This window comes from Rhipicephalus microplus, chromosome X, assembly GCF_043290135.1.
Source record: "Rhipicephalus microplus isolate Deutch F79 chromosome X, USDA_Rmic, whole genome shotgun sequence".
Taxonomy (NCBI): domain Eukaryota; kingdom Metazoa; phylum Arthropoda; class Arachnida; order Ixodida; family Ixodidae; genus Rhipicephalus; species Rhipicephalus microplus.
In genome coordinates, this window is record NC_134710.1 from 427,088,891 (window position 1) to 427,111,679 (window position 22,789).

Here is a 22,789-nt window from a genome sequence, read left to right on the forward strand (position 1 = left end):
GCTTTAACAATGTCGGGTCATCTTGCATGGCCATTGTGACTTTGTCAGCTGTTAGTGGGGGGCCTTGGTAGCGCTTCAAACGTGAGCACGCAGCCAACTTGAGGTGTATCCTCAATGGTTTCGCTGAGGGGTAAGCGGTTCAGTGCGTCAGTGTTTCCGTGCTTGTTTATGGGACAGTACACGACGTCACAGTCTTATGCTGACATCTTAATGCACCATTGGATCATATCAAACGAAAGTGTCTTTGAAATCTGCTTCTGGGGCCCTAGGATACTCAGGAGTGGCCTGTGATCAGTCAGAACAGTCACATGTCTGCCCGCGATGTACTGATGAAATGCGTGGCTAAATAGACGACGGCCAGTCCTTCCTGATAAACCTGAAAATAATTTAGTTCCACAAGAGTTAGCGTGCGAGAAGCGAGCACTATCGCAGGGTTTTTCAGGGACTTGATACGTGCACTTTAATTACATTGCTTTGATAAATTCATTATGTTTGTTCACATTGAAAACTTTTCAGCGCCAACGAAACGGAGCACAAAGAAGGAACTACACAACACAGGCGCTACCAACTGAAATTTTATTGAATTAAAATTAAAATTCAATTCATTAGGCTTACGTAGCTTACATTCTAAAAGGCAAACGGATGGCTCAGATATGCAAACATCTCCCGCATCTTTTATAAAGTACGCTTCCACAAGTTCCCATGCTCTTCTATCACTAGGTTTGTGCATGATGACAGTATTGTCAAAGAACCGTCCTGTTCGCGCTGAAAATTTTTCATTATGCATCAGTTCCAACTCGCCCACCTATCTATTTTACTGCAATTTGTTCACAGTGTCAACTCACAAAACAGGCACGCATTATGAACGAGTATGCCATCAGCACAGGCCTCAGCAATTCATTCAAACATATTTTACATCGGGTACAATAAAGTTTCCACATTTAGCGTGCACTTGTACGCAGTAGCCACGTTAGGACAATGAAGCTTGGACGTGCCATATCGACTTATATGCTAAAGAAAAAAAAATCTCACGGGGTTCCTTATACGCTCACCTAAGATGAATGAAATGCGAAATCATTCTTATTTCTTCCCAGCCAATGTACCCAACGTGTCCCCTCCAAGATATTGTCACGGGGTCGTGACGTGGCCGAAGACAGGAGACTTCGTGTTGGGATTTAACTGTTTATTTGGGCGAACCTGTGCCCGGTAAACGGAAAGTCCAATTACAGCAGCAGTCTCGCGCAGATAGCAGTCTCGGACTGATAGCGGCGAACGGAGCGTCGGCCTTCGATCAACAACTGACAAGCGGCGAAGCGCGTCGGCATTTATACTCTTGCCGTCGAATGTTCTAGCGTTATCGCTGGTGGTGGCGTAGCTTCCAGAACAATCTGTATCGTTCGCACAGTGGGCGTGATCTTATCGAAATGATCTACTACAGTCCGGAACCTTCTAGAAAACTGCAGGCGCGGTTTGCGCTGAGAATCGTGCGGTGTTTTCGGACGATAACAAAAACTTGGGAAATGGAACGTGGCATTGCCCCCCTCTGAAAAAAGGCATCGTCCCGATGCTTTAACTAAAGATGAAAGTACAATAATAATGCAAGAAAGTACAATGAATAAATTACGATACAACAATAATAAAAAAAAACCACTGTTTCAGTTTGTTAACGCGCATGAAACGGCTTGAGGCGCGCGACATGGACGACTTCAGGTCGCGATCGGCGTCGTTGAGAGTTCGTGATGTCGTCGGGGACAACCTCGTAATCAAGTGGGCCGAGACGTCGAACCACCCTGTACGGTCCGAAATACCGTCGCAGAAGCTTTTCACTTAGTCCACGTCGGCGTATCGGCGTCCACACCCAAACACGTTCACCGGGCTGGTATTCCACGAAGCGTCGTCGAAGGTTGTAACGGTGGCTGTCGGTCGTCTGTTGATTCTTGATACGGAGTCGCGCAAGTTGTCGGGCTTCTTCGGCGCGTTGAAGGTACTCGCTCACATCGAGGTTTTCTTCGTCGGTGACGTTGGGTAACATGGCATCGAGCGTCGTTGCCGGGCTCCTTCCGTAGACCAATTTGTATGGCGATATCTGCGTCGTCTCCTGCACCGCCGTGTTGTATGCGAAGGTCACATACGGAAGGATGGCGTCCCACGTCTTGTGTTCGACATCGACGTACATTGACAGCATGTCGGCGATCGCCTTGTTAAGCTGCTCGGTGAGGCCGTTGGTCTGTGGGTGGTACGCTGTCGTCCGGCGGTGGTTTGTTTGGCTGTATGCCAAGATTGCTTGAGTTAAGTCGGCAGTGAATGCCGTTTCTCTGTCGGTGATAAGGACCTCTGGGGCGCCATGACGTAGGACGATATTTTCGACGAAGAATTTAGCTACTTCGGATGCACTGCCTTTTGGCAGGGCTTTTGTCTCGGCGTAGCGGGTGAGGTAGTCGGTAGCTACCACGATCCACTTGTTTCCGAAAGCCGACGTCGGGAACGGCCCCAGTAGGTCCATACCAATCTGCTGGAAAGGTCGGCAAGGTGGATCAATTGGCTGCAGAAGTCCCGCTGGCCTTGTCGGCGGTGTCTTGCGTCGCTGACAGTCCCGGCATGTTCTCACATAACGAGTGACGTCGGTGGTAAGACGTGGCCAGTAGTACCTTTCTTGTATCCTTGCGAGCGTGCGAGAAACACCGAGGTGCCCTGCCGTCGGATCGTCGTGAAGGGCCTGCAGGAGTTCTGGTCGCAGAGCTGAAGGCACCACAAGAAGGTACTTAGCTCGAAGCGGTGAAAAGTTTTTCTTTTGTAGAAGACCGTTTCGTAGAAAGAACGACGCAAGTGCGCGCTTGAATATCTTCGGGACTTCGGCGGTCCTGCCTTCGAGGTATTCTATTAGGGCCTTAAGTTCCGGGTCGGCCCTCTGTCGTTCAGCGAAGTCGTCGGTAGTTATCGTTCCTAAGAAGTAGTCGTCATCCGGGTCGTCGGGTAGCGGTTGGTCGACAGGCGCACGAGAGAGACAGTCCGCGTCGGAGTGTTTTTTGTCGGACTTGTAAATGACAGTAATGTCATATTCTTGAAGTCTCAGGCTCCATCGTGCGAGGCGACCTGAAGGGTCCTTCAAGGTGGCTAGCCAACACAAGGCGTGGTGGTCGCTCACAACTTTGAAGGGCCTGCCTTAGAGATAGGGGCGAAATTTCGACGTAGCCGAGATGATGGCGAGGCACTCCTTTTCTGTTGTGGAATAATTTGCTTCTGCTTTGGATAGCGATCGGCTGGCGTAACTAATAACCCTTTCAAGTCCGTCAGCCCTCTGCACAAGAACGGCGCCAAGACCTACGCTGCTTGCGTCAGTATGTATTTCTGTCTCGGCGAATTCGTCGAAATGGGCAAGTAACGGAGGCGTCTGGAGGCGATGTTTAAGCTCCTGGAGAGCGTGTTCCTGTGGCGTTTCCCACTTGAACTCCACGTCGGCCTTGGTAAGGTTAGTGAGAGGATCGGCGATGCGGGCGAAGTTTTTCACGAACCGCCTATAATAGGCGCACAGGCCCAGAAATCGGCGCACGGCTTTCTTGTCAGTGGGCGGCGGGAAGTCGGCGATGGCGGCTGTTTTCCGTGGATCAGGACAAACTCCAGACTTGCTGATAACGTGCCCCAGAAACAAGAGCTCTTCATACACAAATCTGCACTTTTCTGACTTCAGTGTGAGTCCGGAAGTCTTGATGGCTTGAAGTACAGCTTCAAGGCGCCGAAGATGCTCGTCGAAACTCGAGGAAAACACAACGACGTCGTCCAGGTACACAAGGCAAGTCTGCCACTTCAATCCTGCCAGTACTGTATCCATAACGTGTTGAAAAGTTGCAGGCGCTGAGCAAAGGCCGAAGGGCATCACCTTAAACTCGAAGAGGCCGTCCGGTGTTATGAACGCCGTCTTCTCTCGGTCTCTTTCGTCGACTTCGATTTGCCAATAGCCAGTCTTAAGGTCCATTGACGAAAAGTACTTGGCGTTATGGAGCCGATCAAGTGCGTCGTCTATTCGTGGGAGGGGATACACGTCCTTCTTGTGATTTTATTCAGGCGGCGATAATCGACGCAAAAACGTAGGGTCCCATCCTTTTTCTTCACTAACACCACGGGGGATGCCCATGGACTCTTGGACGGCTGGATAATGTCATCCCGCAGCATTTCATCAACTTGTCTCTTCATGGCCTCACGTTCTCGCGTCGAAACCCTGTACGGACTCTGACGGAGTGGTCTGGCATTTTCTTCGGTTATGATGCGATGTTTCGTGATTGGGGTCTGCCGAATTTTCGATGACGACGAAAAGCAATCTTCGTATTGCAGGAGCAGGGCCTTGAGCTGTTCTTGCTTATCGTTCGGAAGTCTGGGATTGACGTCGAAAGCTATGTGAGGGGCTTGGTTCCTCTGGGCAGGTTCCGCAGAATCGGCGAGGGCGAAAGCACTGGTGGCTTCGACAATTTCTTCGATGTATGCGACCGTTGTTCCTTTGTTCACATGTTTGTACTCATTGCTGAAATTCGTGAGCAAAACCATTGCTTTGCCTCCCCGCAGCTCTGCAATTCCTCTTGTGACGCAAATATTTCGGGTGACCAACAGATGCTGACTGCCTTCAACGACGCCTTCCAAGTCAGGTGATTTAGGAGCGCCGACTGAAATAATGACGCTTGAGCGAGGCGGAATGGTGACTTGTTCTTCCAGCACATTCAAGGCATGGTGTCCTGACGGCGTGCGCGGCGGTAGTGCTTCTTCTGTGGATAACGTTATCGACTTTGTTTTTAGGTTGATGACAGCACCATGGAGGCATAAGAAGTCCATGCCAAGGATGACATCTCTCGAGCAACGCTGTAGGACTACGAAGTCTGTAGGATAAATACGGCCGTTAATGGTGACTCTCGCTGTGCAGATTCCTGCAGGCGTTACGAGATGACCTCCGGCTGTGCGGATTTCAGGGCCTTTCCAAGCTGTCCTAACTTTCTTTAACTTCGCGGCGAACGACCCACTGATGACAGAATAGTCGGCTCCAGTATCGACGAGAGCGGTCACACTGTGGCCGTCGATAAGAACGTCGAGGTCTCTAGTTCGCCGTCTCGCATTACAGTTAGGGCGTGGCGTCGGGTCACGGCTGCGTCGGCTTGTTCCGCTGCTTCCATGTTGCGTCGTCAGGCCACCTTCAGTAAGTGAGCTTTCGCCGTCAGGGCTTTGCCTGGTTGGCGTTGTGTTCGGAAAGCTCCGTCGCGTCGTCGTCGTCGTCGGAGGATCTTCGGTAGTTCTTCGCACAGCAACCGCACCTCCACCGGTTGCTGCCCTTAGTTTCCCGAATACGGGCTAGGAGACCGGCCCCGCGTTGGGCCAGAGTACTGCCGGTGGTGCGGTGACGTGCGGCGGCTGGGCGACGGCGAACGCGAAGAGCTTCGTGGTGTCCACCGAGTTCCTGTCAGGTAGTCGGCGATGTCACGTGGTCGTTCTCCTGGCTGTGGACGCGGTGCATTGAGGGCGAAGCCACGCAGTCCCATCTGTCGGTACTGGCAACGGCGGTATGTGTGTCCGGCCTCGCCGCAGTGGTAGCAGAGCGGGCGATGGTCAGGGGTGCGCCAGACGTCAGTCTTTCTCGGTGCACTGCGCTGGGCCGCTGGCGAACGGTATGACGTCGGTGGGGGTGGTGGCGGCGGTGGCGTCTGTCGACGGAAGTGTGACGGGGCAGCGTTTTGGCGTGGACGGAGAGGAGCGTTGTGGCGCAGCGCAGCGGCGTAGCTCATAGCTTCCGGCTCGGGCAGCGGTGCGTGGGGAAGTTGAAGCGATTGCCGAACTTCTTCTCGCACAATGTCGGCGATTGAATCCACTTGAGGCTGCGCCGAAGGCAACAGCTTGCGCAGCTCTTCCCGCACGATCGCTCGGATCGTTTCACGCAGGTCTCCGGAGTTACTGGCTTGAGCAGCAGCGCAGTCTGCAGTCAGGCGACGATTATACTGTCTAATGCGCATGTCCAGTGTCTTTTCGATAGTGGTCGCTTCGGCTACAAATTCTTGGACGGTTTTCGGTGGGTTTCTGATCAGTCCGGCGAAGAGCTCCTGTTTGACCCCTCGCATAAGGAAACGAACTTTTTTCTCCTCAGGCATGTCTGGGTCAGCGTGACGGAATAGTCGGGTCATTTCTTCTGTGAAAATGGCGACATTTTCATTTGGTAGTTGAACCCGGGTCTCTAATAAAGCAGCGGCCCTCTCTTTGCGAGCGACGCTCGCGAACGTTTGAAGGAATGCGCCGCAGAAATCATCCCACGTTCGGAGCGTGGACTCCCGATTTTCAAGCCAAGTCCTTGCGGTGTCTTCCAAATAGAAGAACACACGACGCAGCTTTTCGTCATGGTCCCAGTGGTTGAGGGCGGCCACACGGTCGTATGTCTCCAGCCAGGACTCCGGGTCTTCGAACGATGACCCATGGAAAATTGGTGGTTCCCTGGGTTGATGCATGACCATCGTGGGCTGGGACGCTGCGGTTGTCATTGTCGCTGCAGTCGCGGTCATGGCCTTCGTCTTCCGCGCCTTGTCTGGTAGAAGCCCGTACTCCGGTGGTAGCCCTTGCTGTCGGCGGCTTGTTCGCTGCTCCTGGTTGGTGTCGGTGTCTTCTCCGCGACGTGGGCTGGGTTCACGGCTTGACGGGGGCGTCCGGTACATGAACGAAGCAGCACCTCCACCAGATGTCACGGGGTCGTGATGTGGCCAAAGACAGGAGACTTCGTGTTGGGATTTAACTGTTTATTTGGGCGAACCTGTGCCCGGTAAACGGAAAGTCCAATTACAGCAGCAGTCTCGCGCAGATAGCAGTCTCGGACTGATAGCGGCGAACGGAGCGTCGGCCTTCGATCAACAACTGACAAGCGGCGAAGCGCGTCGGCATTTATACTCTTGCCGTCGAATGTTCTAGCGTTATCGCTGGTGGTGGCGTAGCTTCCAGAACAATCTGTATCGTTCGCACAGTGGGCGTGATCTCATCGAAATGATCTACTACAGTCCGGAACCTTCTAGAAAACTGCAGGCGCGGTTTGCGCTGAGAATCGTGCGGTGTTTTCGGACGATAACAAAAACTTGGGAAATGGAACGTGGCAATATTTCTATATCAAACATGGTTCTCTGAATGCCTTAAAAATACGCTATACTGCAGGCAATGAAGAATTTAATACGAGTGAAAAAAGAGTGTTCAGTACGACCGGAAAATTGCTGTTGCTTTTCGCAGAGACTCTAGGGCATTGTGCAACTGCGCTAGTTTTGCTAACTTGATAGGCAAAATAGAAGGTGCTCTGGAGGCTTATACTAGAAGCTGGGTTATATGAAAACGCGCAGAGCAAGAAACCATGTTACCGTGATAGCAAATTAGTGCCGGTGCCCCCGCGCTTTGCTTTATGTTCCCCTTCGCCCCTTCCATGCAGCGGGTGAACAGAAGAAAGCGGAGAGAGCACAAAAAAACGCAGGGACCGACAGACTCTAAGTCATCGGCTGAACTGACACTCTATGTTATAAACAGTCACGGTGGCCGTCATATCGCAGAGCACCTGTCTCTGACATCAGATAAAAACAATGTACAGTGTCAGAGCACTAATGATTTGGTTGCTAAACATATGATTTAGGTCTTAAATTAATTATTGAAGCTGAAATTATAAATATAGTATATTATTAGTGACAAAAAAGCATTATTGGTTGGGCGTGACTTCTTCGTGTACTCTGAATTCTCCGTGAATGCACATATTTAAACTTGTTAGTGAGGTCATGAACTCAACTGAGCTAGAGAAAGAAGTCCTCAGCCTGTGAAGCCGTGCATGGCTGGTCCAGATTATGTATAATATGAGTGGTCGTTTATTAGAGGAAAAGAAATGCGAAGACGCTTGTTTGTGCCTTCGCTGTTGGGGTCACGGCTTAGCGCTATGGCGAAAGGTTATAAAGGGGATAGGAAGAGAGAGGATGAGAGGAATTAGGAGATTAAGAAAGGAAGTAGTCCGCCCTGGCATGGGCAGGGAGGACTACTTGCTGGCACACCGGCCTACTCCTGAACCGTTCATGAGTCAGAAAGAATAGGTGGATAGAAAAATGGGGCGTTGTCTGCTACAGCACTTCCGGTCGATGGAACCTTCAAGGCTCAGCTCTTTGCTGCTTCAAATTGTGTGCGGTTCAGTGTAATCGGAGAGGAGGCAAGATAACTGGTAACAACCGCGTCGCAGAAAGTACATCTTTACTACCGATTACTCAAAACGACATGCACCTTGAAACAGTTTAAACAACTTGACACCTTAAAGCACCTCAAAACAGCTTAAAACACCTTAAACACTTTAACAGAAGAGCTAGTCATCGAACTGGAAGACGTCATTTGGCTATCCATCACTTCAGAGGAGAAAGTGAAGAACTCACTCACCGCGAAGAATATGGCTGGTGGCAGGTGTGCTATTTTTGGCCTCAATGAGAGCTTACAGTGGAGAGAACAAGGTGTGTGCAAAACCAGTGCCTCCTCTACTTTCAGACGCCTGGCACGTCGGCCGCTGTGTTTTCCGGCTTTTGGGCCGGTTTCTCTAAAAGGGTTTCAGCGCTTAACTGCTGGAAACTTTTGCGCTCAAAGATCGGCAGAGCTCAGCAGAGTGATAATATACAAGTTCTCAAAACGAAATGAGAGCGCAAACAATAACACTGTAGCGCAATATTTATTTACTGCAGCCAAACTGTCCGATAAACATAATGTTGAAGGTAGTGAATTATCACAAGATTGTAAGAATAATGAGATTGAAAATTCCTTTAACATCCAGAATTGAGAACAACCTTATATCAATGCAAACATGATCTAGTGTTTAAGAAATTATAAATAGATATAGAAAAAATATTGCCCCGGGGAAAAATTGACAGCCGTCTCAGCGACACCGACCTCTATACCCGCTTTTAAGGTCCGTAACCGCTGTGTGGTTATTTCCTGTGGCGCACCTAACGCCCCTCTGTTTCTAGTTTGTTGCAGTGCGCCTACCTGGGCTGGTTGGTACCTGATTAAGAAGTGAACAAACAGCGCTGGACACGAGAAGGCGAGAGGACGACATATGAAAAAAGTCTGTCGTCCTCTCAGCGTCCCGTGTGCAGCGCTGTTTGCTTACTTCTTAATCTTTTTTGTTTCATTCCTTTTTTTGTATGTTCACCCCTCTCTGCACAGCAGTTTGTTTTTCTTGTGGGGCGTCCCTCCCTTATCATGCTTCAGTGTGTATTTTTTTTATCCCTCCTCAGACGGGGAAAAGGGGAGAGTGCTCGGCAGGTGACTTCGTGGTACAGTATCCGTGATGACACGGCAGGCATTGGGAAAATTTATTTTACACTACTACACTGTACCTGTTCCTCTCGTAGCCCGTCTGCTCGGTAGTGGGAGGAGAAATGCGAGAATGAGGGGGAGGGTTCAAAGTCATGCGGCACGTGGTGGACTTTTCGGGAACTAGCCTCTCGTGAGCCGGAATCCTGGCCTCGCAGCGTGCGTAGGTTGGAGTTGACTATGAAAGATGGCGTGCCGAAAGTAATTTTTTTTAAAGACTTCGAGGTCTTTCAGTCTTCTGATGGTGAGGGAGGTGTCACATGTGAAGTCAATGTCACTAAATTAACATTTGTGTCCCCAGTTCACAGACGAAGTCCCCTTCTCGAAAGTGCTTGCAGTAAACGTATGCGCGGGACTTCGGCTCATTGCTCCTTCTAAGCTAGTTTTACAGGCCATGCGTTGTGATGTTCATTACTCTTGAAGTAAAACCGTTAACGTTTAATTACACCCTGCCCTTTTGCATGGGCTATGCACAGATTGTGGCACACAGCACTACCGAAAACATTGGTCACACTTTCGAAGTTCTTGTTGTTTTTAGACGCCAGTGTACATGAAGTGGTCGTGAAACGAGGCTGGTTGAAGGGGTAAACTTGGAAAAAGAACACGCTTGGGCCGTCGGCTACCCGTCTTTAGAGCAAATTTCTGTGAAGCAAGGTGGTGTCACATGATAGTAATCTCTTAGCATGTCATTTGCTGCACCCGTGTATGCAGTGGTAGGCCTCGTGTAGAATTGCAGTAAAAAGATACAGGAAGTAGAGCGGCAATGGCAAATTATCCTAGTATGAATGCATTCGTGTCATTTTCGCTGTGAACCGAGCTTCAACAAGCAAAAAAAAAAAGCCAGAAATTGTACCATTGGCTTCAAATGAAATGCAAATAGCAGCAAGTATTAGAAATCGTATAGTGCACTCAATTTAGTCATCACCATTAATATGCGCGCATCAGTTCTATTTGGTAGCACTGCATATGTCCGCGGGGATGACTGGCACTCGACAATTTCTAATGTTTGCCGCTGTTTGTGTTTTATTTGACGCCGCTAATTCTAATTAGAATTCAATCAACCAAAGGAACAAGCAGGATTTCGAACAGGCTACTCAACAATCGACCACATTCATACTATCAATCACGTAATAGAGAAATGTTCAGAGTATAGCGAACCACTATACATAGCCTTCATAGATTACGAGAAGGCGTTTGATTCAGTAGAAGTATGAGCAGTCATGCAGACACTGCGGAATCGGGGCGTCGAAGAAATATATTTAAGCATCCTGAAAGAAATCTACAGGGGATCAACTGCTACCATAGTGCTTCATAAAGAAAGCTGCAGAATACCAATCAAGAAGGGTGTAAGGCAGGGAGATACAATCTCTCCAATGCTATTTAAAGTATGCTTACAGGAGGTGTTGAGAGGCCTAGAATGGGAACAGTTAGGGATAAGAGTTAATGGAGAGTACCTTAGTAACCTGCGCCTCACCGATGACATTGCATTGCTGAGTAACTCAGGGGACGAATTACAACTCATGGTTACGGAATTAGACAAGGAGAGCAGAAAGGTGGGTCTTAAAATTAGTCTGTAGAAAATCAAAGTAATGTACAACAACCTCGGAAGAGAGCGGCACTTCGAGATAAGTAATAGTGCACTTCAAGTTGTAAAGACTATGCCTACTTAGGGCAGGTAATAACTGCACAGCCGAATCACGAGATTGAAGTAACTAGAAGAATAAGAATAGGGTGGAGCACATTTGGCAAGCACTCTCAAATTATGACAAGTAGATTGCCACTATCCCCTTAAGAGGAAGGTATATAACAGCTGTATCTTGCCGGTACTTAGCTACGGAGCAGAAACCTGGAGACTTACAAAGAGGGTTCAGCTTAAATTGAGGACGACGCAGCGAGCAATGGAAAGAAAAATGGTAGGTGTAACCTCAAGAGACAAGAAGAGAGCAGAGTGGATTAGGGAACAAACGGGGGTTAAGGATATCATAGTTGAAACCAAGAAGAGGAAATGGACATGGGCCGGGCATGTAGCGCGTAGACTGGATAACCGCTGGTCATTAGGGGTAACTAACTGGTTTCCCAGAGAAGGCAGGCGGGTTAGGAGGAGACAGAAGATTAGGTGGGCAGATGAGATTAGGAAGTTTGCGTGTATAAATTGGCAGCAGCAAGCACAGGACCGGGTTAACTGGCGGAATATGAGAGAGGCCTTTGTCCTGCAGTGGACGTAGTCAAACAGGCGAGTTTTGCAGTGATTCTGCGTCAGATTTCACTCGTTGCAGCTGCTGTCCCACAAAGAACTATGAAACTTTGATGGTTTTGATCTCATGGTACATTTCTTCTCATTGGTATCTTTCCACCTGCCCTTCGGACGCCTGCCACATTCCCTGCAGGGGCGGATTGCGTGGCTTCGCATGGCTCAGCTCTCGCTGCTCTGCCACGATTCTCTTCACGGCATGGCGCCTCTGCTCGAGTTCTCCAAAACGAAAATGCCATTAATAAAAATGAAAAATATAAACACACACATACATAAACAGTTTTCTACAACAGAACGGCGTCAACAAAAACAACGCTTTGTTTTTCATCGGTTGGAGCCAGGCTTCGTTCACAGAAAAGCTGCTGCCACTGCAAGAGCATGGGGGATTCTTGCAGACTCAGTGAAATGCAGTCTTATTTCTACATTGAGATATTCGCTGCAAGTTTCGAAGTCTGCAACCACATTCATGAGGGCAATCATGAAAGTCGTGGCATCATTCCAACGCAGCCAAGCAGTGGCCGATTGCATGCGTGGGGACGTGTGATGGCACTTTCAAATTCAGTTTCTGCTTTACCTTCACTAATAACTTATCATTTCACACCCAACCAAAACTGGATGCATTCTTCAATATCTTTGCTCGTTCTACGTCAACTTCATATTTCTCGTTAGTGTACCTTTAAGGTCTCTAACTGAATGTGCGTATTGGACGCCCAAGCAGGAGAGTTACACCGGAAAAAATATATATGCTCATGTTTCACTCACTGCCTCAGGAAGAAAGCGGATCACGAACATCGACCTTACGTTTGGCTCTGATGAGGCGGTATAGCTACAGTGACACTTTATTTTCTGCTAATAAAGCTCAAAGATTTTGTGTTTGGTGCATCATGTGAACGGTGTATGGTGACTACATAAGATGGTATCAGCATCATATCTGGTTGATATAGACTTCAAATAAAGCACAAAACACACACATAAAAAGGTTAAAATGTTTCAAATGCCTAACAATGCAATTTGAAATATTTTTCCCTGTCTCATACATCGTGTTATTTTCGAAGGTGATTAGGCACCGGGATTGCAGCAACATAAACCTACCTCCAAAGGGACTAAAATCTAGACAATTCTAAAATATAAAATTTCGTTTTGCAGTTATGCATTAACACATGTTGACTGAAGCCTCGAGAAAAAAAGAATGCTCTAGACAAGTTATGCCTCTGTAGCTCATGACCACATCTATTTAAATAAAGTGCGATGAAGATAGTTACCTGTGAGCCGGGGTTCACTACCAAAAGGTCTCCGGGCCGCATGTTCGAGACCCTGAGTCATAAGTGCAGCTGATGTTGAAAATGTACACTAGAGAGCGACAGCTCCTTGTAATGTGCTTGTGCCATATCATATGTTGAATGTACAGAACCTATTTTTGTTTTACAATCATTGTTTACGATCAAAATTTGCATGGGTGTACATGCTAATTTTGTGACAACAGGGTTTACTGGAATGGATTTTCAAATGTATCATTAGCATTGATGAAAAAAAAAGTAGGTATGGTATACAGATTTGATAAATGCAAAAAATAATTTGGAACAATATGTTACATGGCAAAATGATAAGCACCGTTTGCATGCCGATTTCGTCGTAATCTTTTGTGTGGTTGCATGTAATTTATGAACTTTATATATTTTGTGGAAACTAAACAAGTGACCGGTAGGGTTCAATTTTTTTTTTCACATTTTTTGTAACCTTGTGGACTTCTGGTCGGTCATATGATGTGTGGACATGCAAGACTGCTTTAGTGCACTGTAGTGGATGATCACAGAGGTCACTCATTTGCTTGCCCAGAACAGCTAGATGGCTTTTAGGGGCGAAGCTCCTTAGGGCGTGGGCTGTGCGTCCCCTGTAGCCTGTATGTAGCCACCTCTAGTTTAGTTCTTGCAGTGTTCACTAGATGGCGGTACCGTCCCCTGCATGTAGCCACCTCTAGTTTAGTTCTTGCAGTGTTCACTAGATGGGGGTACCGTCTCCTGTATGTAGCCACCTCTCGTTTAGTTCTTGTAGTGTTTAATAGATGGTGGTACTTGTAGCTGATGATGAAAAGATGCAAGATGTTATAAACTAGAAAGCGGTACTTGTAGTTGATGAAAGACGCGAGATCTTATAAAATAGGAATGATGTCACATATGGCGCGTGTCATTGGTTGAATACAATCGTTCGATTTAGTGCGGCGACGTACGCTAGGGGGAGCGATGTAATAAAATCGAGTGGGCAAAATGTACAGAGGGTTCATGGTTTACCAGGTTTACCTCCGGAGCTTCGCCCACTCATCATCATTCACTTCGTGGATATGGTGGAATTTTTTAGATGCGAAGCAGCTTATGGCAGGGGCATTGTCACTTCCTCCTTCCCACTGTGTCCTCACTTCCACTGCACATGCGCATCGCCTCTCCCTCCTCTCCTACGCTCCCCCATATGTCTCCCGATTCGGTGGTGAAAAAAGCGCCGGAGGTAACGCTGAGTGACTGTGTCCAGACAATCGTTGTTGAGCTGTTTCAATTGGTCTATCATGTACTTGTCCACGTTGTTGTTCTTGTGGTGGAAGGAATGGTCACCGGCAGCGGTAGTCAGGTAGTGGTTATGAACATTGGTGCTCCTGCTGATAGTGATGTAGACGAGTTTCTGTGTATGCTGTTCACTATCTCCCAGCTGCTCGCATTCACACATGGTTCCCTTTAGAGATAATGTAATTTTTTGAACATAAATAATAATTTTAAAGTAATAACAACCACAAAAAGCATAAATAATAATAATAATAATAATAATAATAATAATAATAATAATCACTTTAATTATCATTACGAGGAGAGCAAAAATATATTTACCAGGGGTGCCATCCTATCTAGTTACGCCACTGTGAGCGGGGGATGTTTGTGGGAAATTTTCTCCGCAAGCTGGCGCCACTAGCTTCTGCCTTTATACACCAAGGATTCGTCACCCGTGTGAATATTCCTTCACAGGAGGTTACATGCAGGCTTATCTACATCTAGATAGGTGCTTTCACGCCTTAGCATTTGTCCACTGCAGTGAAACCACCTTTACAGTGGGTACATGTGGATTAAAATTCACAAGAATAGATGCTTTCACGGCTTAGCACTCTTCTACTGCAGCGAGACCACCTTTACAAGGGGGCTGCTTACGGAATAATTGAACATATTTGTTCATTTGAATACTTCAAAATCTTCAGCAATTTAAATTCAAATTGAAGCCGATTCCAGTAATATTCGTTCAAATATTCAAAGCATTTTAATACTCTCACATGCCTTAATTTGAGCTCAAAGAAAATTTAACAACTCTACATTGTCATTGTACTCTGAAAATGTGGTCTTTGTGAATATCATCATTGTACATTTGATGACTTTTATTTTCATTCAGCTATTGCATATAGACGATTTCCCGCAGCTGGTTTGCTCATTCAAATCTAGATGGGGTGACTATACCGAGGACGTCTTATTAATATGGCCTTCTTTCTGCCGTGGCCTTCTGCAGCACTTCTCAACAACTACATCGCATCGTCTGCTCGGCGTCCCTGTAGTGTCTGCGCACACGTGAGTGAAAGCGAAGCAGACGCTATTGGGACCCCAAGCAGAAATTGCAACACAGGTGTTCAGCAGTGCTGCAGAAGGTGATGGCAAAAAGACTGCCACTATAGGGAAAGTTAACATGGCGACACCTATGGGGGCTGTTTTCTTACGCCTCGATCTTCTCATGTCATCGTCCTGCACTGTGTGGCCCGTAAGTTCGCAACGCACGCTTTTATTTGCATTATATTTATATTCTGAAGCTTCTAGGGCAATGTATTTGTCGGTATTTTGCACTATTTTCTAGATTCATTCTCAAATTCTCGGAGACAAGGCTTAGCAGGCATGGCTGAATAAACACAGCTAATCTCCCTTATATAGATAGTACATACCTGATGTATTGTCCCCTGTGTGAGATGACGGGAAGCAGTACCTGATTTCAGCATTTATTTATTTCTGTGACGGCAGTCGGTGAGCGACAAGCGTGAGTTTGGATCAAAGCGGGCAGTCGCGTTTGCACAGGTGCTGCCATGTTGGCTCCTAAACCCAGCTACCGGCGCTTACAGCCGCAGCCACTTCACTGGCTCAATGCGTTCGCTTGGGCAGCTGGCTGAGAAAAGGCCAGTTTATGGTCACATGATCAAACGTGGCAACGTGCGGGCGCCACTGTGGAAAATCGTCTAAGCATAGAGTCAACATACTATACTTGAGGAAAAGCTCTCCATAGGGCCGATGCATTGAAACCTGTAACCGCATGGGTGCTGCCATGATATAATGATACTCAGCATTCGAGTGGTCTCACTTGCACTCGAGGGTGGATATTGAAATCCCCCTTGGCATTTTTATCTGTTTAATGGCTCTCTGTTTTATCGCAGTTAGAGACTGTCATATTTAGTACAGTCGTTAGCTCACGGCTAAAGAAAACACAATTGAAGAAACACTATGTTTCCCATGACGTGCGAGCAAGCCTGAACATTCAGCCGCACAGCTGCGCTCTCGCTCTCAAATATTGATACTGTACAAAGATGGTGGCGCCGTCTAGTAAAACAAACTTTCTACGCTCCTTTCTGCACACAGTGAATTGCATAAATGACCATTGCATCTTTCGTAAAGATAGTTTATACCAACATCACACAATTTCTGTCTGTTTATTAGCACCCTTGTGTATGATCTATATTGTGAGGATTTAAGTGTTTTAAGTTGCTATATTTAGTGCTTTCCTAAAGTATTGTAATAGCAACAATGACAATGCTCAAAGATGTCAGCGCATTGGCGATTATAGCTTTTTCTCTAGAGTCTGTTAATATATCTATTAACTTTGTCATATTGTGGGAAAGTGTGTCACATTTGAATCATGTGTGCATTTCTTTTCTTGTTCAGTCTGTGACTCCGCGTATCGTCACGTAATACAACAGGGGGAACACACACAATGATTTATTGAGGGCGAACTTGTGCCCAGAAAAGTAGCTATGTCACAAAGAAGAGTCTGCTAAAAGCGTTCCGCCTACATGTCCCTTTCTGAACAACTACTCCCGTCAGTCTTCCCGGCTCGTGCTCAAGCACTAGAGGCGTGCGCTGCTCTGCCCAAGATGCGTGAGTTGCAAGGCATTGTAGACGCCCACATAGCGTTTCGTTGATTGTGAGGCACTGTAGACGCCTACATAGCGCTCCGTCTGTCCTCTTCGTAAAACAATTAGTAGGAGCAAAATCTGTGGCATTACTCCCCCTCTGAAATGCGCATCGTCTCGATGCGTGAATTCAGAAGGTTAATAGTCGAGGAGATAGATGTTTCATTCTCTTTCGTGGTATGGCTTCATGCGGACAACGTGGACGACCTCCGCATGGTTTTGCCGTTTCGAGCGCTCTTGTCCGTCAGGGATTACTTCATAAGTTAGGTCACTTAGTTGGCGAAGGACCTTATATGGACCAAAGTACCATCGAAGGAGCTTTTCTATTCATCGAAGGAGCTTTTCTTTTCGTATTGGTGTCCAGATCCATACTTGATCACCTGGCAGGTACTTGACTCCCCTGCGGCGCAGGTTGTAGTAGCCCGCATCCTTGAACTGTTGTTGACGTATTCGGTGCCTTGTCAACTGGCATGCTTCTTCAGATTTCGGCAGAAATTCGTCAATGTCAAATGGCTCGTAATGGCCTGTTAACCCATTCCCGTTAACCCTTTCGTTTGGGGATGATACGCAGCGCTTTTCCTATGACGGGTGTTTGTCATTATCATCAAACACTGCATCAACTCTGACGTGAAGGCTGCTCCTCGGTCGGTGATTACTACCTTTGGGGCGCCATGTCGAAGAACTATGCTGTGCACAAAAAACTTGGCTACTTCAGCTGCCGTTCCTCGCTCAAGGCAGCCGGTTTCAGCATACCGCGTTAAGTAGTCGGTGGTGACTACGATCCACCTCTTGCCCGATGATGACATTGGGAAGGGTCTAAGAAGATCCATTCCAACTTGTTCAAATGGTGTAGCAGGCGGTTCTATGGACTGGAGCAGGCCGACCGTCTTCAGTGGTGGTCTTTTGCGCCTTTGACATTCGCGACATGTCTTCACATATTGCAGCACGGACGCCAGCAGCTTGGGCCAGTAATACTTCTGATGAATTCTGGCAAATGTCCGGCTGACGCCCAAGTCACCAGACAATGGTTGATCATGACAAGCGTCCAGGATTTCGAGCCTCATTGCTAACGGAATGACGAGTAAGAACTTCTCTTTGTTATGCCCGAAGTTCCTTTTGTATAGCACATTTTCACGGAGACAGAATGAAGATAATGTTCTCTTAAGTACACGTGGGACCTGGCGGCCACACCCTTCGAGGTGTTCGATCAATGGGAGCAGTTCTGCGTCAGCTCGTTGGCGCTCCGCAATATCTGAGGCTTCCATCACACAGAGAAGTGTTGAGTCGTCTTCTGAAGGAGTAGAGTCAAGTGGCTAGCGGGATAAGGAATCGGCATCATCGTGTTTTCGCTCAGACCGGTATACAACAGTAATGTCGCATTCTTGCAGTCGGAGGCTCCATCTGGCAAGACGTTCCGACGGGTCTTTTAAGTTCGCCAGCCAGCAAAGTGAGTGGTGGTCGCTGACGGCACGGAATGGCCTTTCGTAGAGGTATGATCTAAACTTGCTGATAGCCCATACTACTGCCAAACACTTTTTTGTCGCGGAATAGTTTTTTTCAGCTTTTGAGAGGGTGCAGCTGGCGTAAACTATCACTTTTTCTTCTCCATTTTGCCATTGTACGAGTACTGCGCCGAGACCAATATTGCTTGCGTCTGTATGGAGTTCCGTGTCAGCGGTCTCGTCGAAGTGGGCAAGGAGCGGTGGGCTTTGCAAACGTTGCTTTAATTCGTTGAAAGCTGTTTCTTGTTCTGCACCCCAAGCGAATGATTCTTCGTCTTTTGTGAGTTTGTTTAGAGAGGTTCGGCGATTTTCGAGAAGTTTTCTACAAACCGTCTGTAGTAAGCGCATAAGCCCAAAAATCGACACACCTTTTTCTTGTCTCTGGGCTTTCGGAATCCTGCGACCGCCGCAGTCTTGTCAGGATCATGGCCAACACCTTCCGCGCTGATTACGTGTCCCAGAAAACGAAGCTTGTCGGAGCCTAACTGGCACTTTTCTGGTTTGATTGTCGAGCCGGCCGACTGGATAGCCTGAAAGACTGACCACAGTCTCTCTACGTGTTGGTCAAACGTCGCAGAAAATATCACAACATCGTCCAAGTAGACTAGGCATGACTGCCACTTCAGCCCCGTGAGGACACTGTTCATCGTGCGCTGGAATGTCGCTGGCGCACAACAGAGGCCGAAAGGTAGTGCTTTAAACTCGTACAAGCCATCCGGGGTTACGGAAGCGGTCTTTTCACGGTTTCTTTCATCCACTTCGATTTGCCAATATCTGCTTTTTAAGTCGAGCGAAGAGAAATATCTGGAGTGTCGTAGCCGATCCAATGCGTCATCAATACGCGGTAAAGGGTATACATCCCGCTTGTTACGCTGTTTAGTTTCCGGTAGTCTGCACAGAATCTCAACGTGTTGTCTTTTTTCGTCACGAGAACTACCGGCGATGCCCACGGGCTGCTAGATGGCTGAATTACATCATCCTGCAACATCTCCTGCATCTGACTCTTTATAATCTCTCGTTCTTTCGGCGAAACTCTGTAAGGGTATTGATACACTGGCCTGGTTATAATCCTCTGTTATAATCCTGTGCTTCACTATCTGCGTGCGACGTACTTTTGATGAGGTGGAAAAACATTCTGCGAATTTATCTATCAGGTCTTCTAGGATTTTCCTCTCTGCTGGCGATAGACTTCGGCTGATTGAAACTGATGTTCCAAGGTCATGCGTAGTTTCCGAAGTAGGCGGCTCTGACGCAACGGCACATAAGTCGGTAACTTCAGTAAAGCTGTGTAGAAAAGCGGTGGCAGTGTGTTTTGCGACATGCTGAATTTCATTTCCGAAATTGGTGAGCAGTACGTTGGCAAGCCCACCACGTATGCGAATAATGCCTCGAGCTATGCAAATGCCTTTCTTTAGCAGCAGCTCGACATTGCCATCCGCTATTCCTTCAGAGTCGACGAATGCGTCATTCCTTACGCCAACCAGGATGCTGCATCGCGGTGGCACGGTTACGTACATCGCCGTCGATAACACGCAACGCAGAACTTCCCGTCCCCTTGTCTATGGCCAGCTTTGTCGAAAAAGAAATACTAGAATTCTGCAGGTTTATTATGGCGCTATTAGTTAGCAGGAAATCCATCCCGATTATTACGTCTCTCAAGCATTCTGGCAGAACTAGGAAATCAGCGACATAAGTGGCACCCTCAATCCCGATCCTGGCGGTGCATCTTCCCAGAGGTGTTATCAGATGGCCCCCAGCCGTCCGTATTTTTGGTCCACTCCAAGGCGTCAAAACTTTCTTCAAATCTTTTGTGATTGCATAACTTACGACTGAATAATCGGCACCCGTATCAACCAATACGTTAAATTCCCGCTCGTCCATAGTAACACGCAAGTCTGAAGAAATTTTTTCTTTACTTATATTCGTCGTCATTTTCTGCTCGTCGCTGCTTCGCTGGGGCCTTGACGGAGGATCTTTGCTCTGTTGGACATCAGCGGCCTTGCCTCCCTAGGTCGCTGGCTTTAGTTTTCCTGACGCGGGCTCGTTGACCGATGGTTTCATGAATTTGGTGGTGAACTTGAACGTCGCCGACTTGGTGATCGATAACGATTTGGTGCTGGTGACCTTGGCTGGTGCTGTAACCTAGCGGCTGGAGATCCGTGCCTTGAAAGGTACGCCTCTATTTCCCTAGGCCTTTCACCATTACGCGGGCATGGAGCGTACACAGAAAACCCACGCAGACTGACCCTTCGGTATGGACAGTGTCGGTAAAGATGTCCAGCTTCTTTGCAGTGAAAACAGAGCGGTGTCCTGTCCGGTGTGCACCACACATCGCTTTTCCGTGGTCTCTGCTCTCCAAGAAAAGGTGAGCTGGTCAAAGCTGACTGGTGGGCCACTGGGAGTCGCGAACGAGGCATTGTGGACGGCAGGTTGGCGTAAAGCGTCTGAGTACGTTACATGGCGTTCCTGCAGGGGTTGTTGAAGTCGAAGAGGTTGCACTTCTGGTTCCGGCTGAAGAATGGCGTGCCAAACTTCATCACGGATGACGGATGTGAGGGATGAAACTGTCAGCATGACTTGCGGTTGGAGAATGTTACGAAGCTCCTCTTTGACGATGGAATGCACCAGCTCCCTCAGCGTCTCGTTGCTACCGTCTCGCTTTGCCAAAAGGTGCCTGCGGGCTCACTACCGGCAGCCCTATTGTGGTAACGGGCACGCTGCTGCAGTGCTCTTTCCATGGTCGTGGCTTCTGTGCGGAATTCAGCAATGTTACGTGGAGGATTGCAAACGAGGCCTGCAAATAAGTCCTGTTTGACTCCACGCATCAAATGGTGCACTTTCTTTTCTTCGGTCATGTTCGGATCGGCACATTTGAAGAGGTGGGACATGTTCTCGATATACATGCTGACACTCTCGTTCGTGCGTTGGTTTCTTGATTGAAGGGCATTTTCTGCCCTTTCCCGGCGATCCGTGCTGGCATATGCAGCAAGCAACTGCTGCCGAAAGTCTTCCCACGTCGCTATTACCCCTTCGTGGTTCTCAAACCATATTCTCGCTCCATCCTCCAACGCAAAGTACACGCGGCCCAATTTCCTCGCCTCACCCCAGGCATTGGTCCTTGCGACCCGTTCGAAATGCTCCAGCCAGTCTTCCACATCTTCGTGCGCGTCACCGTGGAAGGGTTCAGGTAAGCACGGGGAAGACACGATGTGTTCAGATGTTGAAGCTGGATTGGCCATTTCTCTGAGATTGGCTGTTATCGCTGCCCGTGTTGCTGGAGCAGTGAGGAGCGGTCCGAATTCAGGTGACTTACCTTGGAGGCGGCGGCTTGAACGCTGGTGTACTGGAGTAAGTTCGCCAGGCTCCAATCGTTGGGGGTCAGGGCTTCTTTCTCTTGCGCCAAGGGGACTTCCAATCATACCCCGCACCTCCACCAGAATGTCACGTAATACATACAACAGGGGGAACACACAAAATGATTTATTGAGGACGAACTTGTGCCAGAAAAGTAGCTATGTCACAAAGAAGAGTCTGCTAAAAGCGTTCCGCCTACGTGTCCCTTTCTGAACAACTACTCCCGTCAGTCTTCCCGGCTCGTGCTCGTGCACCAGAGACATGCGCTGCTCTGCCCAAGATGTGTGAGCACGTGCGAGGCACAGTAGACGCCCACATAGCCTCTCATTGGTTGCGAGGCACTGTAGACGCCCACGTAGCGTCTCGTTGGTTGCGAGGCACTATAGACGCCTACATAGTGTCCCGTTGGTCCCCTTCGTAAAATAATTAGTAGGAGCAATCTCTATGGCAGTATTATCGTCATTGTTGAAGCGCAGGTCCATCAGCTGTTTACTCAAAAGTGCCAAGTTATCGTACTGCTTTTTTTCCATCTTTTTCCAGATAGGCTTCAAAGGGGCCTCTTTAGAGAGAGTCGGGCGCGGCGGCGGCATTTGGACTTTGACACGGTAGCACTGCAAATATGGTATTTTTCAGTGACTTGGTGATGCCTAAGCTACCACCGAACGGCTACCCCCTTGACCATCCCTACAACAAAGATGGCTACCGGTACATTCTTGCGGAACCTGATCCTCATGCGCCATTTCGTCAGGAGTTTGACGAAAGCACAGACTGTGCAGGGAAGCCAATTCCGGCGTGGCTCTATCGTAAACTGCAGCCATCATCTGTGCTCTTGGCCATGCATGACCGAGGTAAGCGTTCAGTTTGGACAGTCATAATTCTATGCTAACCTTATGCTGGAAATAAATGTGTCTACTTATCGTGGTGAATGTGGAAATATTGGGTATTTATAACAAATGTAGTGTTTACTAGTATAGCTGTACTAGCCATGGTAGTACAGCTGTGCTTACTAGCATAGGTCTACAGACATGCTGTACAATTGTACTAGCATAGCTGTATAACCTGGAAGTGCATTGGTTAAGTATGTACTGGTAGGCTGTAGCATTTGATTTCTCACACAATGCCCTAGGGGCATTGGCTTCACAGAAAGTATTC

At 48.0% G+C, this 22,789-nt stretch overlaps 1 protein-coding gene across 1 annotated transcript in view; it reads left to right on the forward strand.

Annotated features, from left to right (window-relative positions):
- Positions 1-22,789, forward strand: part of LOC119160927 (set1/Ash2 histone methyltransferase complex subunit ASH2) — a 208,662-nt gene that overhangs the window by 112,937 nt on the left and 72,936 nt on the right. Inside the window, exon 9 of the mRNA XM_075880414.1 lies at positions 22,271-22,485. Coding sequence (XP_075736529.1) covers positions 22,271-22,485 — 215 coding nt within the window. The remainder of the gene's footprint in view (positions 1-22,270; positions 22,486-22,789) is intronic.